The sequence below is a fragment of the Hippocampus zosterae genome, chromosome 2 (assembly GCF_025434085.1).
Source record: "Hippocampus zosterae strain Florida chromosome 2, ASM2543408v3, whole genome shotgun sequence".
In the NCBI taxonomy this organism is placed as follows: domain Eukaryota; kingdom Metazoa; phylum Chordata; class Actinopteri; order Syngnathiformes; family Syngnathidae; genus Hippocampus; species Hippocampus zosterae.
Window position 1 is genome coordinate 23,585,723 of NC_067452.1, and position 22,021 is coordinate 23,607,743.

Below are 22,021 nucleotides of genomic sequence, written 5' to 3' on the forward strand. Positions count from 1 at the left end.
AACTCTGACATCGGTGGTATAGTGACCGAACAGCCCGTATCAGGGGGTTCCGTACCCTATACCCACGAAGCATCCCCCACAGAACTCCCCGAGGGACACGGTCAAACGCCTTCTCCAAGTCCACAAAACACATGTAGACTGGTTGGGCGAATTCCCACATACCCTCAAGGACCCTGCTAAGGGTGTAGAGATGGTCCACTGTTCCACGGCCGGGACGAAAACCACACTGCTCCTCCTCAATCTGAGGCTCGACTTCCTGACGGACCCTCCTCTCCAGCACCCCTGAATAGACCTTACCAGGGAGGCTGAGGAGTGTGATGCCTCTGTAGTTGGAACACACCCTCCGTTCCCCCTTTTTAAAAAGAGGGACTACCACCCCGGTCTGCCAATCCAGAGGCACTCTCCCTGTTGTCCACGCGATGTTGCAGAGGCGTGTCAACCAGGACAGCCCCACAACATCCAGAGCCTTGAGGAACTCCGGGCGGATCTCATCCACCCCTGGGGCCTTGCCACCGAGGAGCTTTTTAACCACATCGGTGACTTCAACCACAGAGATAGGAGAGCCCACCTCAGAGTCCCAAGGCTCTGCTTCCTCCAAGGAAGGCGTGTTGGTGGAGTTGAGGGGGTCTTCGAAGTACTCTGTCCACCGGTTCACAACGTCCCGAGTCGAAGTCAGCAGCGCCCCATCCCCACTGTACACAGTGTTAGTGGTGCACTGCTTCCCCCTCCTGAGACGTCGGATGGTGGACCAGAATTTCCTCGAAGCCGTCCGGAAGTCGGCTTCCATGGCCTCACCGAACTCTTCCCATGCTCGGGTTTTTGCCTCGGCGACCACCGAAGCCGCGTTCCGCTTGGCCAGTCGATACCCGTCAGCTGCCTCTGGGGTCCCACAGGCCATAAAGGCTCGATAGGACTCCTTCTTCAGCTTGACGGCATCCCTTACTGCTGTTGTCCACCAGCGAGTACGGGGGTTGCCGCCACGACAGGCACCAACCACCTTACGGCCACAACTCAGATTGGCCGCCTCAACAATAGAGGCACGGAACATGGTCCACTCGGGCTCAATGTCCCCCGCCTCCCCCGGAACATGGGAAAAGCTCTGTCGGAGGTGGGAGTTGAAACTCTTTCTGACAGGGGATTCTGCCAGACGCTCCCAACAAACCCTCACAATACGTTTGGGTCTGCCAGGACGGACCGGCATCTTCCCCCACCATCGGAGCCTACTCACCACCAGGTGGTGATCAGTTGACAGCTCCGCCCCTCTCTTCACCCGAGTGTCCAGAACATGCGGCCGCAAATCCGATGATACAACTACAAAGTCGATCATCGAACTGCGGCCTAGGGTGTCCTGGTGCCAAGTGCACATATGGACACCCTTATGTTTGAACAAGGTGTTCGTTATGGACAATCCGTGACGAGCACAGAAGTCCAATAACAAAACACCACTCGGGTTCTGATCGGGGGGGCCGTTCCTCCCAATCACGCCCCTCCAGGTCTCACTGTCATTGCCCACGTCAGCATTAAAGTCCCCCAGCAGAACAAGGGAGTCCCCAGCAGGAGTACTCTCCAGCACACCCGCCAAGGACTCCAAAAAGGGTGGGTATGCTGAGCTGCTGTTTGGTGCATATGCACAAACAACAGTCAGGACCCGTCCACCCACCCGAAGGCGGAGGGAGGCAACCCTCTCGTCTACTAGTGTGAACCCCAATGTACAGGCACTGAGCCGGGGTGCAATGAGTATGCCCACACCTGCTCTGTGCCTCTCACCGTGAGCAACTCCATAGTGGAAGAGAGTCCGGCCCCTCTCGAGAGAACTGGTACCAGAACCCAGGCTGTATGTGGAGGCAAGTCCGACTATATCCAGTCGGAAATTCTCTGCCTCACACACCAGCTCGGGCTCCTTCCCTGCCAGAGAGGTGACATTCCATGTCCCAAGAGCTAGCTTCTGCAGCCGAGGATCGGACCGCCAGGGTCCCGAATGTATTATTTTTATTATTAATATTTAATATTATTATACTTAATTATTTTACTTTTCAGGCTCTGATCATCTTAAAGATGTCTCACAATACTGCCCGTGTTTGCATTTTTAAATCATAATTTTCAGATTTACAATGTCCAGGCACTAAAGTGGTCTTCCGGAGGCTACCTGGTGCCCGCGGGCACCACTTTGGTGACCCCTGATTTTGAGTAAAATCGAGACACACACCCATCCATTATCCAAGCCGCCTATCCTCACGTGGTACCGAAGAAATCTATCCCAGATGTCATCGGGCCGTAGGCGGGGTATTCCCGAACCGGTTTCCAGCCAATCAGTAAAACAATATTTTTACACAAAATAGAATACCGGTACGTCGAGAAACGTGTCCTTTTTCTTTTATCTGGCTCCGCCCATTACACGTTCACTATTGACAAGCACTCTGAATAAAGTAGTCGGGTGTGTGACGGAAATAAACCGGAAGCAGCATCTGCTCTTAGTCAAAGGAAAGCAACTGCACATACTAATTTACATGATTTATCAAGTATAATCTTGCTTGTGACACAAGTGAAACGCAGGCTTGCAATGTACACATATTTTTTACTGTAATACACGAGTCACACGTTTAACTGCAAAAGCTACAACATTATTTTTATATTTCAAACCTGGGTGTGTATTTTGTTTTGAAAACATTAACCGGACAGCAAACACTTGAATCCTTCACCCTTGGCATTTTTAGAAGTGAAAATAAATAAAGGGTGTTTCTCTTTGGCGCCCGGTTCTTTTAAGTGAGAAAGAAGTCACTCGAAGCTGTCACTTCATTATTGACCAGCAGCGTCTGAGTGGATTCAATTGGAGCACGCTTTTGGCCTGACAAATCCTAGAAGCGCTTATTGATTCATGTCTCAACATGGCGAACCGTAAACGAGACTCGGCGACAGCGATTAGCCCCGGTGATGTTTTCCAAACGCCGGGGAAGAGAGTGTCAGTGGATCGGATGCCAAACTCGGACTTCTCCCAATGGGGACTTGAAGAAACGTGCCAGTTCTTGCGAGGAGAAGGTCTTGCTGAGTGGGAAACTATATTTCGAGGTTAGTGTCATTCAGTCAGGCTTTGCATTTGCTTGACTATAACTCACAACAGTTGTGCAACACCAATGTCACGTTTTTGTCGGCAGACCATAAAATCAATGGCGCCGTGCTGCGGTATCTCAAGAAGGATGACCTGGAAAAGATAGGCATTAAGTAAGTCTTATTTATTATGTTTTTTTAATAACAACGGGAGGGGCAAGGTGTTCTTTCCGTTTATCAGTTTATCCTGCCATAACGTGTTCTGTCCTTTCTCAGGAAACACACTTCCATTCACCAGCCTAAACATTAGATAGACGAGGAATCCTTATCCTACCCCCTACAAAAAAGCAGTGATGCGTTCTCCAACGTTTACACCAGTCAGCACCTCAAAAATTCATTGGCTCTCCCAAGTACCATCATCATGACCAACTTTTTTTTTCTTAAAAAAACAAAAAAAAAAACAATGTACTTACAACGTGTGCTATACTCGATTAAAAAGTTTAAGCCACATCTCGCACGAAGCACATTTTCAACATTTAATCACTAGAGTGAGCCCACTATACTCTACTAGTATTTTTTGCTACATCACACTAGTTGTCCTTACACCACTCCTGTAGATTAAAAGTGGTGTACCTAATAAACTCTATGCTACTTTTCTTTCAGTGCATGTGTAACAACTTTATTTTCTTCGTCAAGGCCTCTTGGTGACCGACTGCGGATCCTCCACAGTCTGAGGAAGCTATGGCACATAGAAGAGGGTCCTCAAACAAATAAGGTTTATCCTCACACTTCACTTTCAAGTACAGTACTTGTATCAGAAAACCCAAAACATACCAACAAGTTGAACCGCAAGGGAGTGGCAAGGCGGATTTAAGAAACAATGGAAAAAGAAGACGGTGTGATAAACTGAACGCAAAACAGTATCGTATAATTAGTGATTCTCTGTAATCGAAACCACAACAGAAGTGTCCGCCGACCCTATTTAATTCCCAAACGTGACTCATTTGTTTAATCGACAGTGCAAATCAAATTATGGACATGAATGTAATGATTCATCTCAGCTATCACCAATGATTGGATAATGAAACTTTATGATGCAATTAAGGTTAAAATAAAACTATCGCACATGCTTCTGCAATCTTCAAGAGCCCATCACTTGCTACTACAGAGAAAGAGAAACCTTATTGACTGATTAAAATGTCTTAACTCATGATTTAATATATATATTATTGTTATTTTTTGAGGGGATGGATTTGAGCACATGTGTAATCATTGACTAACTTGCTGTTTATTTGTTTCCTGTCCTGCCTTTTACCAGGTGTTTAATGACCCCATCCACGGGCACGTGGAGCTGCATCCACTTCTTGTCAAAATCATCGACACACCACAGTTCCAGAGACTTCGAAATATCAAACAATTGGGAGGGACGTACTTTGTTTTTCCTGGAGCGTCCCACAACCGTTTTGAGCACTCCATCGGGTATGCCTGTGCATCTGTTTGTGTGTGAGAGCAATATCCACTGATCCTATTTCTCCAGGTGTGGACAAAATGGCCGTCCACTGAAATCCCAGAATTTGTATTGTTGTTGTTTTTTGTTTGTTAGTTTTTTTTTGCAAACGACAACAGTGTCATTTTCCTCCTTCTATTGGGTTTGATTTATTTCTCCTGATACCAAACAAGCACGTTTTTGCTCTCAGCATTAAGATGTGTCAGTTTCCACATGAAAAATATTGGAAATACTGTTTTTCTTTCCACACAATGGGAAAATAAGTGAGGAGGGGGATAAGAAATAAGATATCCTTTATTCGTCCCACACTGGGGAAATTTACAGCCTCCAGCAGCAAGAATGTATGTAGAAAGAAGAAAGATGTCCTTGTTGTTAAATTATGAAAGCTTGAATTGATACATTTTACATGTCAAACAGTTTAACATTAAAATGAGCCATCAAATTGCATGGCTTGGCTCATCTATATCATCACTGTCAGGCGAAACCCTCTTTGTCCAAATACTGTATTGTCAATTTCATTATGTTATGATAGCACTTTAGATGATGGGGTATTTGGTAACTCGAGCAAGATTAAAATTTGCTGTTGACCATTCTTGGGGCTTAGAAGTGCATACCTTTGGTCGAACTATTTCAACATGTTGATAAATCTCTGCTATTACAATCTATAAATGGACATTATGTCTTGCTATCGACTCAATGATTGCCATTTGCTGGCCGTACAAAAAAAACAATGTGAAGATGATTTTTCTAATGTTGCCTCTTTCTTTTGCAAAAAGTATTTCAGCGATGATTGGAAATGTAGTTGTGAGAGGGGTCAGTCAAATACAAACTGCATTTGTAAGCTAGTTGCTATCTTTTCACTGTGTGGTTGTTAATACAAGCAGTTCACATTAGGGAAGACATATTTTGATTAAAAAACAAATCCTTAGCAATTGAATCAATAACATTGATTTTAAATGTTTCAGAGTGGGTTACCTGGCAGGACAACTTGTGAAGGCACTAAATGAGAGGCAGCCAGAGCTTCTCATCTCTCGGAGAGACATCCTTTGTGTGCAGATTGCTGGACTCTGTCACGATCTGGGTAATTTGGGCTGACACAGTGGGTGTATTCTGTTTCCATATCAATGGAAGTGGAAGGGATAGAAGTAATGACTCTTGCGTTTTGCCCCTCAGGACACGGGCCTTTTTCGCACATGTTTGATGCCAAATTCATCCCCAAAGCACGCCCAAATATTTCTTGGAAGGTAACTTGTCATTGAAACTGTTGTACTGTTACTCATCAAGTAACTGATGTGTGATAGATAGTCTTGTTAAAGTGAAGTATTCTGATGCTGTTAATGTGACATTCGTCCATCTGAAGATAAACATTGTGATTGTTATATGAATTTCTGATAACAAAACACCTAATGTGTAAGTGATGACTGGAGTGAGACCAAGTACATCCTTGTCACGTTTTAGGAAGTATCTTTTGTTTTACGATACTTTCCAATTCTGAATGGCGACAACAGTTTCAGTTTTTATAAGAGAATCATTCCCTTGACCATGCCTCGCTATTGGAGCAGCATCTTGGGGTCTTGTTCACGAGTGACGGCAAGAAGGAGCGAGAGATCGACAGGCGGATCGGTGCAGCGTCTGCTGTGATGCAGATGTTGTATCGGTCTGTCTGTCGTAAAGAAGGAACTGAGCGAAAAGGCGAAGCTCTCAATTTAACCGTCGATCTGCGTCCCAACCCTTATCTATGGTCATGAGCTATGGGTCATGACCGAAAGAACGATATCCCGGATACAAGCCGCCGAAATGAGTTTTCTCCGCAGGGTGTCCGGGCTCTCCCTTAGAGATAAGGTGAGAAGCTCGGTCATCCAAGAGGGGCTCAGAGTAGAGCCACTTCTCCTCCATATCGAGAGGAGCCAGATGAGGTGGCTTGGGGATCTAATTAGGATGCCTCCTGGATGCCTCCCTGGTGGGGTGTTCCGGGCATGTCCCATTGGCAGGAGAACTCTGGGACGACCCAGGACACGCTGGAGAGACTATGTCACCCAGCTGGCCTGGGAATGCCTCGGGATACGCCTGGAAGTGCTCAAAGAAGTGACTGGGGAGAGGGAAGTCTGGGTTTCCCTCCTAATGCTGCTGCCCCCGCGACCCGACCCCGGATAAGCAGTGGAAAATGGATGGATGGATGGATGGATAGTTATAACTTTAATTCCTTTATTTTCTGACATATATTTAGTTGTCCACCTCACAGTGCAGAGGTGCAGGGTTCGATTCTGCCTCTTGCCTTCCTGTGTGGAATTTGCTTGTTCTCCCCGTGCCTGTGTGGGTTTTCTCTGGGTTCTCCAGTTATTTCCGACGTTACAAAAATATGGATGGTTGGATGGATAATTGGTTTATTTTCAGCCAGTATAACTCCAGTAGACACTCCTGTACAAATCATAAGTTTACTTTTTGTTAAACATCATCATCCGTGAATCAGGAAGTAGTCCGCCATCAGATGGACCAACAAACCTGAATACAGATCAATTGGATGTCTGCTCTCTGCTGAGAAACATTCAATTTGTATGAGGTCACTACAGAAATGCATGAAGCAAAAATAGATGAGTAGATACTGTATATATATATTTTTTTATCCATGACGAAGGCATCCTGCTTATGTTACACAATCAAATTCCAGCATGAAAACGCATCACTTAGCATGTTTGACTTCCTGGTGAAGAAAAATGACTTAAAGCCACTGATGGAACAATATGGCCTGGTCCTGCCTGAGGACCTGCACTTCATCAAGGAGCTGATTGCAGGACCTCTGGAATCAAACGCAGCCCTCCAGGTAATGCACACCACCATATATCATCATGTGCGATTCAGGTTTGATGCTCTTCTTGTGCTATCCATCTTCACAGTGGCCCTATGTAGGCCGTTCAAAGGACAAGTCCTTTCTCTATGAAATTGTGGCCAACAAGCGAAATGGTATTGATATGGACAAGTGGGACTACTTTGCCAGGTGGGAGTTTTGTGGTTCTGTGGTCAATATTATTGTTATATTTACCTCTGTTCAAATCTTTCTTTCTTATTTTGTCAGGGACTGCTACAACCTGGGCATTCAGAACAACTCGGACTATCGTCGCTACCTGAAGTTTGTGCGAGTGTGTGAGCTGGATGGGGAGAAGCTCATCTGCACTCGTGATAAGGTGCTGGCAGTCTCAAAACGGGCTTTTCTTACTTTTTTTTTAATTCAACAAGCCTTTTTTTCAAAGTGCTTTTCATCCAAAATACAACAAAATGCAACACAAGAAGGACTTCACATATTAAAATCAATCTGGTCAACCCCCCCCCCCCCCCCCCACACACACACATGCACACAGATTAAAAACAATAATGTAGAACCTCTGGCCGGGCACAGAGAATCCAAGAGAGGAAACTGCATCTTAGGGTGACAAGAGGCAGACAACAGACCAAAGCCACATGACACCGACACAGTGTCCCAGTGCAAGAGAATACATATATTGAGTGATGTGAATATGAAAAATAAAACAATGGAAAATAAAATTAAAACAATAAAGAAATACAATATTAGATGTTAGTTACAAGATTAAGAAAACCTTTATTAGTCTCGCAATGGAGAAATTCCAGATTCACAGCAGCAAAGTTATGAAAGGAAGAAGTAGAACAACAAAAAAATAGGAGCTGCTGGAAAGGCAGCCACTCTCGCGGCGCCATTTTGAAGTCAAAATAACAAAAATAACACAAGACAACACATAGGACAGAGACAGTCGTGCAATCTTCACCACTTTTCTGCATACACTTTGTTGTCTGAAGCAGTTATAGATGAAAGAGGAGAGGATCAAAGTGTCCTTTCACCACTGGATCAGAGACATCATGCTGAAAATGTGCACACGTCTGCTACAAGCAAAGTTTTGAAAGCAAACACGAAGCTGTTGCGTCCATTGACGAAAAGAGATTAGTTCACTTCTCCTGTCCCACATAATCCGCTTCAAACTCCAAGCCGCGACTCCCAGCTCCAAATCCGCATCGGCACTCCGCGCCAACGCTCCTTTCTTCTCATCGTCGGCTCCTCAAGACCTCCATCCATCCAGCCGCAGACCGTTCAACAGCACCGATCTCTCTGCTGAACAAAGCGGGGCTGTGAAAAATGCTGCCCATTACAGGCGCAAGACACAAGCGCCCCGGGACTGTCCAGCAACGACAGTCAAATGGCGCCGACATTCCTCCAGTCAAAAACAGTGCTGGTATACCCATGCTGCCGAGAAGGCGCAACCACCAAGCACAGAGTCTCCTCCTTGATGAATGTCGTGGCCAAAAAATGCTGAAAAAGGTCCACATCAAGTCCACACGACGTAACAACAAACACAAAGTGACAAAAGAAACACAATAACAACAAAAAAAAAGCAAGGCTCATGAGAGCACTTGCTGACGGCTGCCTACTCGGGCGCCATCTTGACTACATTGATTAATGTAATGGAAGGACTTTTTTTTTCAATGATAAATATTTTCTAAACTAGAGGACCATATTTTTAGTTGTATCTTCACCTCGCATTGTTTTCCTCACAGGAAGTGGGCAATCTGTATGATATGTTCTACACACGTAACTGTCTCCACAAGAGAGCCTACCAACACAGGGTGGGCAACATCATAGAAACCATGTGAGTACTTGGTTTTTGTAACTTGTTTATTGTTTCTTTTGAGAAGAGGTATTGTATTGGGAAATGACTTAGACTTAAAGCTCTTGGACCTCCTAACAGGTTGATTGTGCCCATACAGGATTACCGAGGCCTTTTTGAAGGCCGATAAGCACTTTCAGGTCCAAGGCTCAGGGGGCAAGATGTTCACGCTCTCCGCAGCCATCGATGACATGGAGGCCTACACCAAGCTGACAGGTTTGTCTGGATCACAATGCCCTAATTCAGTTTTTAACTGGATTGTTATTACAGTATTTTTTATATATATATATATATATATATATATATATATAAACAATAATACTGTAATAAATGAGAGAGGAGAGAGAGCTGTCAAACGATTAAAATATATACCGGTAATCAAATTAAAAATGCAACTGTCATAATTGACTCAAATGAACAAAAACAATTAATCGTGTGATTACTCATACATTTTTTTATCGTTTCTGAATTTCCTTTTACATTTTTTGTACTATTTTCCCCCATTTCTAATGCTCTCATCAACTTGGAATCATTAATCAGTTTTCTATGTGCCAAATGCAAATATTTACTGAAATAACAATTTCGATTTTCAATTTTACATGAACATTTTTCACTTGGAGCAGTTATTCACACATAATCTCTCACACAATATTGCTGTCCAGCAACAACAGTGAAAAAAATATTCTGTCACACAACAGCTGCTTTATCAGCTTTTTTAATGAAATCAAAACAGAGCAATGATTATAAAGTGCACATCTAAGGTAAACTAGTACTCAGCCTATAGTGGATTTAAACCATGGTTGCCTACTTCGTTTTTCTCAAGTTTGCTTTGAACAAAGCAGTCTGTTTCTGTATGTTTGTTGGAGAATAACGAGACCCCGGACACCAGTGTTCGTTATGTGCCGCTGTATTCAAAACTGTCGGCTGTACAAACAAGCGCACGCACTTGCCCTGTGCTGCTGGGGCAAACCATTCTGAAAGAGGGGGGTTTCACTCCTCCTAACACAGCCAGGCTATGTTGATTGTGTTGGTCCTTCTTGCGCGGAAGTCTCCCTACGGTTTTTGTGTATATCTCATTTCGGATGACTACACTTGGTTCGATGACAACACTGGAGACGTTTGATTTTCGCTAGGTCTCTAACACAGCAGCGCACTGTCACTGTCAGACGAACACAGAGAAGCTCCACCCACTCTATTTATATGGACACGGAACGCTACAACCTTCCACACAAAATAGTTCCAAACAAGTAACAATCGAATCAGTGGCATACATCGTATACCTGTATGATACATTTAACTTTGGTCTTGTCAGTGGAGCAATCTGACAACTTTTTAAAAGTAAACTTTCCATTCATAAACTCTTTAAGTATCCATTTTCGGTGTCTCGCGCTGCCGTGGCTGGCAAAACAGACATGGGCGTGGACTTCTGCAGCGTGCTTGTTGTTTTGTTTCTGGTGTATTTATAGAGCAACGTAACATCCGCTTGTGACGTGTGCTGCATTAATCTCGCGAGAAAAAAATTAATCCCGTTAAAATTCATTTAAATTAATGCCATTTTATATATATATATATATATATATATATATATATATATATATAATCAGACCACGGACGTTAAGACCAGAAAGCTCCTAACCATGCATGGAGGGTTCCATCCCAAATCCAGCAACCTGAGACTGTACACAAGCCGAAAGGAAGGAGGCCGGGGACTAGTGAGTGTGAGAGCCACTGTCCAGGATGACACATCCAAGCTCCATGAATACATCAAGTAGAAGGCTCCAACGGATGACGTACTCAGAGAATGTCTCAGACAATGGGGAACAGAGGATGAGGCGCTGGAAGAGGGACCATCATGGGAGGGCAAGCCCCTACACGGGATGTACCACCGGACCATAACTGAAGTGGCTGATCTCAAGAAGTCCTATCAGTGGCTAGAGAGGGCTGGCCTGATGGACAGCACAGAGGCACTCATCCTGGCTGCTCAGGAGCAGGCCTTGAGCACCAGAGCCATCGAGGCCCAGATATACCACACCAGACAAGACCCAAGGTGTAGGTTGTGCAAAGAGGCGCCTGAGACGATCCAACACATAACTGCAGGGTGTAAGATGCTGGCAGGGAAAGCCTACATGGAACGCCATAACCAGGTGGCTGGCATAGTCTACCGAAACATCTGTGCGGAGTATGGACTGGAAACCCCAAGGTCAAAATGGGAAACACCTCCGAAGGTGGTGGAGAATGACAGAGCGAAGATCCTGTGGGACTTCCAGATCCAGACTGACAAGATGGTAATGGCGAACCAACCAGATATCGTGATCATAGATAAAGGACAGAGGAAAGCCGTTGTAGTGGATGTAGCGGTCCCAAGTGACCAAACATAAGGACGAAGGAACACGAGAAACTCGAGAAATAACAAGGGCTCAGAGAGGAGCTGGAGAGAGCCTGGAAGGTAAAGGTGACAGTCGTGCCTGTGGTGGTCGGAGCACTCGGGGCAGTGACCCCCAAACTAGATGAGTGGTTGCAACAGATCCCGGGAACAACATCGGACATCTCAGTCCAGAAATGTGCAGTGCTGGGAACAGCAAGGATACTGCGCAGAACCCTCAAGCTTCCTGGCCTCTGGTAGAGGACCCGAGCTCAATGAGGGACGGACACCACCCGAGGGGTGAGACGAGGATTTTTAAAATATATTTTTTAAACGCTCATCAACATTCGGTGTGCGTTTTCTACGGAAAATGTGAAGAGAAATAGACAAAAAAAAACTCATACTGCAGAATAAATATATAATATTTGTAATATTTCAAATAATTTGTTAAGAATCTCATGAAATGCGAGTGGCAAGGCGAGAGTACGTGTCTGTTATATTTTAAAATATACTGACACAATAGATCACAGTATATTATTGAAAAAACTAGAAAGATATGGCATTAGAGATGTAGCTTATAAATGGATAAAAAGTTTTAGAAAACAGATATCAGTACGTGCAGCTCAACAATAAAAAAACGAATCAACTGAAAATCACTCATGGTGTTCCCCAGGGGTCAGTGCTTTGTCCAAAACTATTCATCTTATATATAAATGATATCTGCAAGGTCTCAAAACAATTTAAATGTGTCCTATTTGCTGATGATACAACATTCTACTGTTCTGGAATAAGTCTGAAACAGCTCCTGACAACCATAGAAAACAAATTAAAAAACTGGTTCGACAGAAATAAATTGTCACCTCACCTGAAAAAATTGAAGTTGATTGTTTTTGTTTTCCCTCAAAACTGCAAGGTGAAGTAGGCCCCCTCTTCCTACCTTTTTTATCTCCAGATGGCCCTGGTGTAAAAAGTCTACCCCATTTCTCAGGAAAACCAAAATAAAACCTCTCCTCTCACATGAACACTTTGAGACAGTAATTCATGCCTTTGTCACATCCCGGCTCGATTACTGCAACGCCCTGTACTTTGGAGTCAGCCACTCCTCCATTAAGCGCCTTCAGCTGGTACAGAATGCCGCTGCTCGCCTCTTGACTGGTACTCGTAAGAGGGAGCATATAACTCCTACTTTGGCATCCCTTCACTGGCTCCCCATTCATTTTAGAATTATTTTTAAGATCCTCCTCTTTGTTTTCAAATCTCTGAATAATCTCGCGCCACCTTACCTCTCTGAGCTCATACGCCCCTACACCCCTGCCCGGCGCCTCAGGTCTGTGGACCAGTCTTTGCTAGACGTACCAAGAACTAAACTGAGGCTCCGAGGGGATCGAGCCTTTTCTGTTGCTGGTCCATCTCTCTGGAATGACCTCCCACTGAACATTCGGCAAGCCTCCTCGCTGCCCATCTTTAAAGCCCTCCTCAAAACTCACTTGTATTCTTTGGCGTTTGACTCAGCATGACTTAGATTTGCTATTGGTTTTACTGCTTGGTGCTTTCTACCGCCTTATTACTTATTACTTATTACTGATTCGTCTTACTGTTTATTGTATATGTTAAATCGCTCCATGTACAGCACTTTGTATGCAGCGATGGCTGTTTGAAAGTGCTCTATAAATACTGTTGACTTGACTTGTTGAAAACGTCACACTTGGATTTAAATTCTCTGTTTGTCCGTCTTGTAGATGGTGTGTTTGAACAAATTCTCCACTCACCAAACCCGGAGCTGGCTGAGGCGCAGAAGATTCTCCATAACATTCTTCTTCGGCGCCTCTACAAGTGTTGTGGTCAAACCCAAGCTGACAACTCACTGAAAGTCACTCAGGTGGGTGTTTGACGAGAACTTTTCAAAAACAACCAACATTCGTGTCTTTGATAGGGCTCCTCTCAGCTTGTGCAGCTGTACCAAGTGAGTTTGAAGTTCAGCTACGGACCCCCATGTGAGAGTCCCCCAAAAAACTCACCTTCCATTCTGCACGGATTTGTTATTTTCCACTCAACACAATCCACAATTGTTCTCTTCTTTAGTGGAAAGAAAGACAAACACGGTGCACTAAATATGTCATGCTGATGACAAAGTTTTCTCTTGTTGAAGCTGATCTTCATATCCTGTCTGAATGAACATTTGACGAAACACATGGAATCAATTGGCTGGTCCAGGGTGGAGATCAATAGATGAATAATAAAGAGTTTCTTGTTGCTCGTTAAGGTCGCATATGTATACGCAGTACAGTGAATCCTGGGGGATTCCAGAAATACCCAAGAGAAGATCTGTGGCAGAGGGAGATAAACTACTGTACTGTATATTAAAAACACAAAAAAAATCAGTTTTATTTAAGTTGTTTTTTTAAATATAGTTTGTACTTCTAAACCAATTGTTAACAGATTCTTACAAAAACAAACAAACTTGTGCAAGCATAAATGGATAGATTATGTGGCATGGAATTGATAGGTGTTGTTTCTGTTAATACCAATAGGTGGCAGTATTGTGTATGGAGTTTCATAGCTGGTTGGTCCAATGAACAAAAACATAAATGTGCGGTTTTGCCGTATTGATGGTCCGGGGGTTAAACAACCAGTCAGTATCTGATTGCCCTTCATTTTAGAGTCACCTGTTTTTGTGGGCAGCCCATTCACACTGGGGCAATACATGCATTGCCTTGCATTAGGCAAATGCGAGTCACATCAGATACAGTACATAGCTGGCTTTCTGAAAGTAGAATGCCCCAATAGAGTAACATTTTAGAATTGCCTTTTACTGTGGGTAACCTAAGCCTGTTGCACACAACATTTGTCAAATCTCAAGAAATTGTTTCTGTTTACAGAAGATTGCAAAATAAAATGGACATTTCTAACAATTTTCATAATACTGCATCTGCGATTGGCTGGCAACCGGTTCAGGGTGTCCACCGCCTACTGTCTGATGACGGCTGGGATAGGCTCCAGCAACCCCCGCTTCCCTTGTGAGGATAAGCGGATCAGAAAATGGATGGTTGGGTGGATGGGTAATGCTGCGTGAATTTTGCTCTGTGTGTGTACAGTATAATGATCTGAGAATTTTAACAGAGCACACCACACACATAATAGATTTTGTTCTACCATGATCTAGATTCTCGTCTGCCTAGACAGAAATCTCAAATGATTTTGTTGACTGCATAAGGTAGAGGTGAGTTAAGCTATTGTCTAAGCTATTGTCTGGTGTTGTTATCTTACAGTCATAACACAGGGAGGAGATGTTTGTTTCTAATCACAGCAGCTTCCTTGTTTGTCAGTCGTGTTGGTTTCCTAACACATATGAAGATTCTTGGCTGTAAATATTGAAGACGTTTGATATCGAAGATTGCTGGCCCGGTCTGTTTCGGACCCTTTTGTTAATTCACACCTCAGACCACCAGATATCAAACATGAAATAATATGCCATTGGTCGGGAAGAGAGAAAAATTGTGATTTAAAACAGTTCAGTCATTACTGTGTGTTCCAAAGGAAATGCTTCATGCCTGGGAGGCGGAGTTGGCTCGATCAGTCCCTGAGAGGGGTGCGACGGGTGTCACTCTACTGCCTGAAGATTTTGTTGTGAGCGTGAGTTTCTCAGGTGCTCTCTTTTGTTGCACCTACTCGCTGCTTTTTGATGTCACCTTTCATTTTAGGTCATCCAAATGGATTATGGGATGAAACGGGAGAACCCCATTGACAATATGCGTTTCTATTGCAAGACAGACCCGACCAAAGCCATTTCCATATACAAGCATCAGGTCAGAACTCGGCCAAATGTTTTCTTGTGCATTCGCCGGAGCTGCTCCAGCACAGAAGACCTTCGGTCCTCTTTCTCTGCCAGGTGTCCAAACTTCTGCCCGAGCACTTTGCAGAGCAACTGATCCGAGTTTACTATAAGAAGATGGATGACGAGGGCCTGTTTGCAGCCAAGAAGCATTTTGTGCAGTGGTGCATGAACAACAAATTCACAAAACCTACGGTGACATTCATTACTCTACATTATCAGGAAACGGATCATTGCTGATTAATAGTGTGCTGCTCTTTCGAATTCAGGGCTTCAGTCATGACGTGCTTTTTTAATTCGCAGGATGGAGACATAATTGCACCCGAGCTGACTCCCCTACATAAAAGATGGCTGTACAGAAAAGAAGACGAGGATGATGATGATGATGATGATGATGAGAATTTGGGCTGTAGAAATTTGAACCAAAAGGCAGTCAAGTCCCTTTTTTCGGACTAGGTCCACTATTGTTGTTTGCAACTTTGAGACAATGATGAGCCCTTTTTTATTCGATGTCAAGTCAATTGAGAATCGAACAGCAAAGACATGTTTTTCCAGAGCGGATTCATTTTGTTCTAATCAAGGTTTTACTCAAATTAGAACCTCGGCTACAGCTGGGATGTATTTGTAATCTTTTAACCGTTTTTTAAAATTCTCTTAGGATTAGTCGCAGTGTCGCACAATCATGTATTTACAACATAAACAACCGTACAGTGAACACCCCGATAAAAGAGTTGAGCTTTTTCATGAACAGATGACATGCTATGTGTCATTTCCATCCATTGCACAGCCTCTGCATACAGTAGAAATCCAAAATTTATTGTTTGTGTCTCCCTTTCTTATCAAGTTGCTGTTTGTGTTTGACAATTTTTTTTTTTTTTTTTGCATGCGTCTATCTTTATATGAAGTTTGGAGTGTAATTATTTTATCCGAGGTGTTTGGATGAGGCAACCAGCTCAGGGTGTACCCCACCTACTGTCCAAAGATGGCTGGGATAGTTTCCAGCACTCCCGCAACTCCCGTGAAGATCAGATGGATGAATGGGTCTTTGGGGTGTTCATTTTTTTCCCTTCTTGCAACAACCAGTTCAATTCCATCCTATTTATCTGTGCATGTCAATTTTACGTATTTATAGACTCCAAATACTTCCTTTCTCTCACGATATGTAATCCCTGGTTGTAAAAGAAAAGACGTATAAAAGAGTATGTGAACCAGTGGTGGCATTTGAAGAGTGTGGAAATAAAACATTTTCATTCGAGCATATTTATAGCTTTTATCTTCTCTTGGTGAGCAGGCTCTTTGCTTTCAATCAGGCAAGTGCTGATTTCAAATGAAATGTGTCCCAGAAACAAGCACAAGTGTTTCAAAAAGAGGAGGGAATTTTACCTTTGAAACGTGGCATGAATTATTTATTTTTATTAGCCACACAAACAAAAAATGTATGTTCTTTTGGTGGGGCGGTGGGGCGTTGCTGATGTGTATATTTCTATCACAAGTCAATTGGGTTCATGTGGGAGGAAATTATTTTCCAAAAATGGCATCCCTCTCTCAATTTCCTTTTCAGCTGCAAAAAAAAAGAAAAGAATCAAGAACTTGGAGTGGGTGGAGAGTAGGAGCGTTGGGATGCAATATCGTCGAATATCACGCATCTCTAGTTTCCGTGGGGTTATAAATTCCAGAATACCAATGATCGTGGCGTTCCCGTTTTTTAATGTATTTTTCAAATTAATTGTACTAACAAGCATTTAACACTAGAGGGAGCCCTAGACTCAGCCAGCGTCAGTCCCAAAAGCTTTTCATGGCAAACTTCTGTGTTGTTCATACGACAATAAACTTAATTGAAGCTACTGGCAAAATGAAGTTAGTTATTTTAGAAACACCTAACATGTAAAAGTGAGGAAATTGTGGCTAGATCACTTACATGTTTCAAGGATACAATTAAACTAAAAGGAGGGAAGGGTAAAAGTAATTATTTTGATTGAAACCCTGCCCTAGAGTAAAAGAAAAAAGTACAAACTAATGTAGGCTACGTGTGTATCCATCCTCTTGCTACTGTTATCCATTCATACTAAATTGACGTGAGCTGCACTCAAGTCAGACCAAGTATCACTATACTATCACTCACTTGGACTTACGGATAAGTACAAAAGTAAAAATGTATATTCACCGTCAGTTATACAAAATACATGCATGTACTGAAAAGCAGGAAAACTAGGTGGCGTTGGCTCAGGTTTTATGCCATTAAAACCATGTGCCCGTATTTGCTAACATCGTGAACTCACAAAAAGTTAGAAATTAGTTCATGATAATACAATCATCCTTATTATATCGTGATTCAGTTTTACAGTCTCATGTTCTTGGGAAAAGTCAAAAGTAAAAAAAATAAAATAAAATGGGCGTCTACATGAAAAAAATGTACTTAAGTCGAATAGCAAAAGTATTTGTAATTGTTTTCTTCCAACCACTGTTTATTATTATTACATATGGCTATACAGGATGTAAGCAGGGCCACACCGCCATGTGCACTTTGGGCAGATGCACACGAACAAACACACTCTTCCTCATCCTGTGGCACTGTGGGTAGGTATGTAGAGGAATATCAAAACACACACACATGCACACATGCACACACACACACACACACACTAACTGCGCAGGCAGGACCAAGGCCATCAGCCTGCTAGTATTTTTATAATCTTCATCCTCTCTGACCTGTTGCACCCCTCTTGGCGCCAGTGGTCTCAGCCCTCCCTCCGTGATGCCTCAACCTTACACATGTACACTCGCACACACACACACACACACACACATACACACGCATGGTGCTGTACACTCGGGGTAATTGAGACCAGCTGCTGCAAGGTTGCAAGGTGCCTCTTCCCTCAACTCTGCCCACCCCCCACTCAAGCCTCCCCCACCTCCCACCTCCCTGCTGCTGCACTTGCCTCCCCCCTCCCAAAAAAATATGTCTGTCCTCTCCTTTCACTCTGCCTACTCCCACACACCTCACAAACGCCTCTTGTTGTATTTCCCGCTTCCCTTCACTTGTGTTGACTGACTGATGGTCATGTTTTTCTTGCCCTTCCCCAATACAGTTGTGCCTGTCGATTGTCACTCCAAGGAATATTCGCGAATATTCGGGAGTATTCGCAGATATACAGCTAAACTCGGAATGTATTGCAAAACCACGAAAACTATCACAAAGTTTCTATACATTTATACAATAAGATGTTGTATAGATGTCTCGTCTCGTAGATTGAAATGTCAATGCCGTGGCAAAGCCTGTGAGAGTTACTGAATGTTGGGGCACCTGGAGTCTTATGAGTGAAAAATTGGAAATCTTTACCAATGCACTTTGCAACTGTGACAATTGACAGTAGGTTTTTTTTGTTAACCCCCCCCCCCCCCGACCCCCCCGCAATTCTGAGTCATTTGCACCATTTGTTTCAAACGAAAACCATTCCTCAGAGGAAAAATGAGCACACTAACTTTTACGTATGTAATGTAATAGTAGCTTAAATAATACTGGTCAATTTTACCTGTCTTTTTAATCGTAAACCTTTCTAAATTATTGTTTTGTGGCGATTATTGTTGGTTTGGCATTTTTTTTTATTTTTAAAACTAGATCAGGTATTCATCATCATCATCATCATCAAGAAAGCCTAAAAATGTGTTTAGGGACACATTAAGCCATCCCTGATCAAGATTTGTTGTTGAACAGTGTAATTCATTATAATTGAATATAATGATCAGCCCCACCATGTTCTCAGACCCAACTGGCTTCACGAGATTGTGAATTGGGAACACTTGGAGATTGCAATTAGACGTGTGTGAATGAGCTCAGCTCATACATAAATGTTAACTTTGTTATCTCGTCACTCACGGGACACAAACACACTTGTCATGTTTTTGTCTCGAAAGACCACCACATTGGATTTCCAATTAAACAAACAAGATGTACCTTAATTGCAGAATTTCACCTTTAATTTGAGCGGATTTATGGTACACCCAAATCAAGTATGACTGTAGGAATTATATTAGTTGGTCGGTCTATATTTATATGCCTCTCAGTTATTTACAATGGGAGGCCGGATAGCTGCAGGCTAGTATTGATTTTCTTCAGATTAAAACCAAATTTACCATGAGAAACAAAACACCTCAGTCAGGAACATAGCAATTTCCGTCCAGTTGAAATTCCAAAATCTGTTGTATTAACCTGAGCTGAGATCTTGCGTTAGATATAAAAAGACTCGGTTGTCCCGGCTTTCGACACTGACGCTAGTGACAACAATCATAACAAAAGAATGGTGACATCAACGCAACAATCATCTCATCACGCGCGATCATAGAACGGCGTGATGGGCTGGATTAATGTACAGTCTGTAATGGCCGTCTGCCCCCACAAGCTCACTGGCGACTTTCTGCAAACGGTTCAAAAATGAATTTTAAACGCTTGCTGTAATCTGCCATCTGGGCCAGTGATGACCGGGTGGTTGGAATGTGTGAATTCTGGGGAAAGGTGTGTGTGTGTGGGGGGGGGGGGGGGGGGGCAGCATGTCAGACTCTCTTTTCCAGCTGGTCGGAAGGGTTAAACTGCGTGTGGATGGGTGTGTGTCACGGCCTCTCATTAGGGGCTGAGACGCTGCGGCTCCATACCCCCCATGGTAGGATTGCCGGGTGAGTCTGCAGTGATCCTGCCACTTTGATGCCCCTGACCCCCGGTCCCTCCAGTGGGAGGTTAATGAGCCACAGAGCGCTCTGCAGGCCAGCCTGCTGTTGTTGTAAGATCGGAGGGACAGGCAGCTTTAAGAAGAGCAACGAGGAGCCTCCAAGCCACCCAAATGTTTGAGGTGGTCTCTGACTCTGCTTGGATCGGATGACCGCATCGGTTGTGTATGTTTGGGTGCGGGGATGGGAAGGGTATTAAAATAATGCTTGGATACTTCAAATGGCACCTGCACATCATGCTGGCCTTGGAATTGTCACCACAAAAGCAAAACACATTGGTGTGAGATGATTGAATATGTATGTATATGTAGAGGCACCATACCATGCCCTGGTAACATTATAGCACATAATTATATTTTATCTATAAAAACAAATAGAAATGTCATAAGGATTTTCTGAATGACTATTAATTCATTGTGTGTCCTTCTGGTGTGGGTAATTTGGCCACCGGGGAGCAGTATATGCAGAACCAACGGAGCTTTCGCAACTCAAGCGACTCAGTAAACTGCACTTCACAACGACCTTGATTATTTGAGTTTCACCCTTTGAATTGAACTACTGAGATGAATTCAGTAAGCTAAGTCAAAGAACACAATATTAACATTGATTAACACGAATTGGAAATATTGTGCCTGCTTGGTAGCCAACAAATTAAGGCTCTGTTTACACAAGAAGGTTAAAAAAATATCCCTGTGTCTGCTCAGTTCTATCTGATATAGACAGAAATCAAAAACATTTGAAATTTCTCCAATGATCACGAGATGCAAATACCTGCACGGACTTAATTCTTTCACTGAAACAAATGATGTGTTGAATTTTATTTGTGCCTGCACAAAATAAAATCTTGGCTATACATTGGGTCAATTCAGCACACCATTTTCTTCAGTGCAGCTCAGTCTCACCTGGACGTTCCACGTGAGTTGCTGCATTCATCCATCATCTACCGCTTATCCGGGGTCGGGTCGCGGGGGCAACAGCTTTAGCAGGGAAGTCCAGACTTCCCTCTCCCTAGCTACTTCCAGCTCTCCCCGGGGATCCCGAGAAGTTCCCTGGCCAGCTGGGTGACATAGTCTCTCCAGCGTGTCCTGGTCTTCCTCGGGGTCTCCTCCCGGTGGGACATGCCCGGAACACCCCACCAGGGAGGCATCCTAATTAGATCCCCGAGCCACCTCATCTGGCTCCTCTCGATGTGGAGGAGAAGTGGCTCGACTCTGAGCCCCTCCCGGATGACTGAGCTTCTCACCTTATCTCTAAGGGAGAGCCCGGACACCCTGCGGAGAAAACTCATTTCGGCCGCTTGTAACCGGGTTCTCGTTCTTTCGGTCACGACCCATAGTAGACACATCGTGACCATAGATAAGGGTTGGAACGTAGATCGACCGGTAAATTGAGAGCTTCGCCCTTTGGCTCAGCTCCTTCTTCACCACGACAGACCGATACAACGTCTGCATCACAGCAGACGCTGCACCGATCCGCCTGTCGATCTCCCGCTCCCTCCTGCCCCCACTCGTCAACAAGACCCTAAGATACTTGAACTCCTCCACTTGGGGAAAGATCTCCTCCCCGACCCGGAGGGGGCACTCCACCCTTTTCCGACTGAGGACCGTGGTTTCAGATTTGGAGGTGCTGATCTTCATCCTAATGTCACGATTCGGTTTAGGGACCAACAGGTGGCAGTGTGGAGCTCCCCTGGCAGCTGCACACCTGTTGGTCATAGGTAATCAGGCATATAAAAGGACTCCTGCCCGCACACTTGGTGTCGGGTCATTGTTGCATTTGCTACTGTCATGCTTTGGTTGCTGTTTTTGTTTTCTGTGTTTTTATCAATACACATCTTCAAATATACCCTGCTCCTCTCTCCTGCCTGCTTTTTGGGC

The 22,021-nt window shown here is 43.9% G+C and overlaps 1 protein-coding gene across 1 annotated transcript; it reads left to right on the forward strand.

Moving 5' to 3' along the window:
• Positions 1-2,705: 2,705 nt before the first annotated feature.
• samhd1 (SAM domain and HD domain 1) lies at positions 2,706-16,236 on the forward strand. The gene is made up of 16 exons (XM_052057218.1): positions 2,706-3,066; positions 3,153-3,219; positions 3,742-3,820; positions 4,364-4,524; positions 5,518-5,633; positions 5,726-5,796; positions 7,221-7,373; positions 7,447-7,547; positions 7,626-7,734; positions 9,116-9,207; positions 9,326-9,441; positions 13,327-13,466; positions 15,125-15,220; positions 15,289-15,393; positions 15,477-15,614; positions 15,723-16,236. Exons 1-16 carry the CDS (start codon positions 2,886-2,888, stop codon positions 15,873-15,875), a joined length of 1,878 nt encoding a protein of 625 aa, XP_051913178.1. The 5' UTR covers positions 2,706-2,885; the 3' UTR covers positions 15,876-16,236.
• The last annotated feature ends 5,785 nt before the right edge of the window (positions 16,237-22,021 follow it).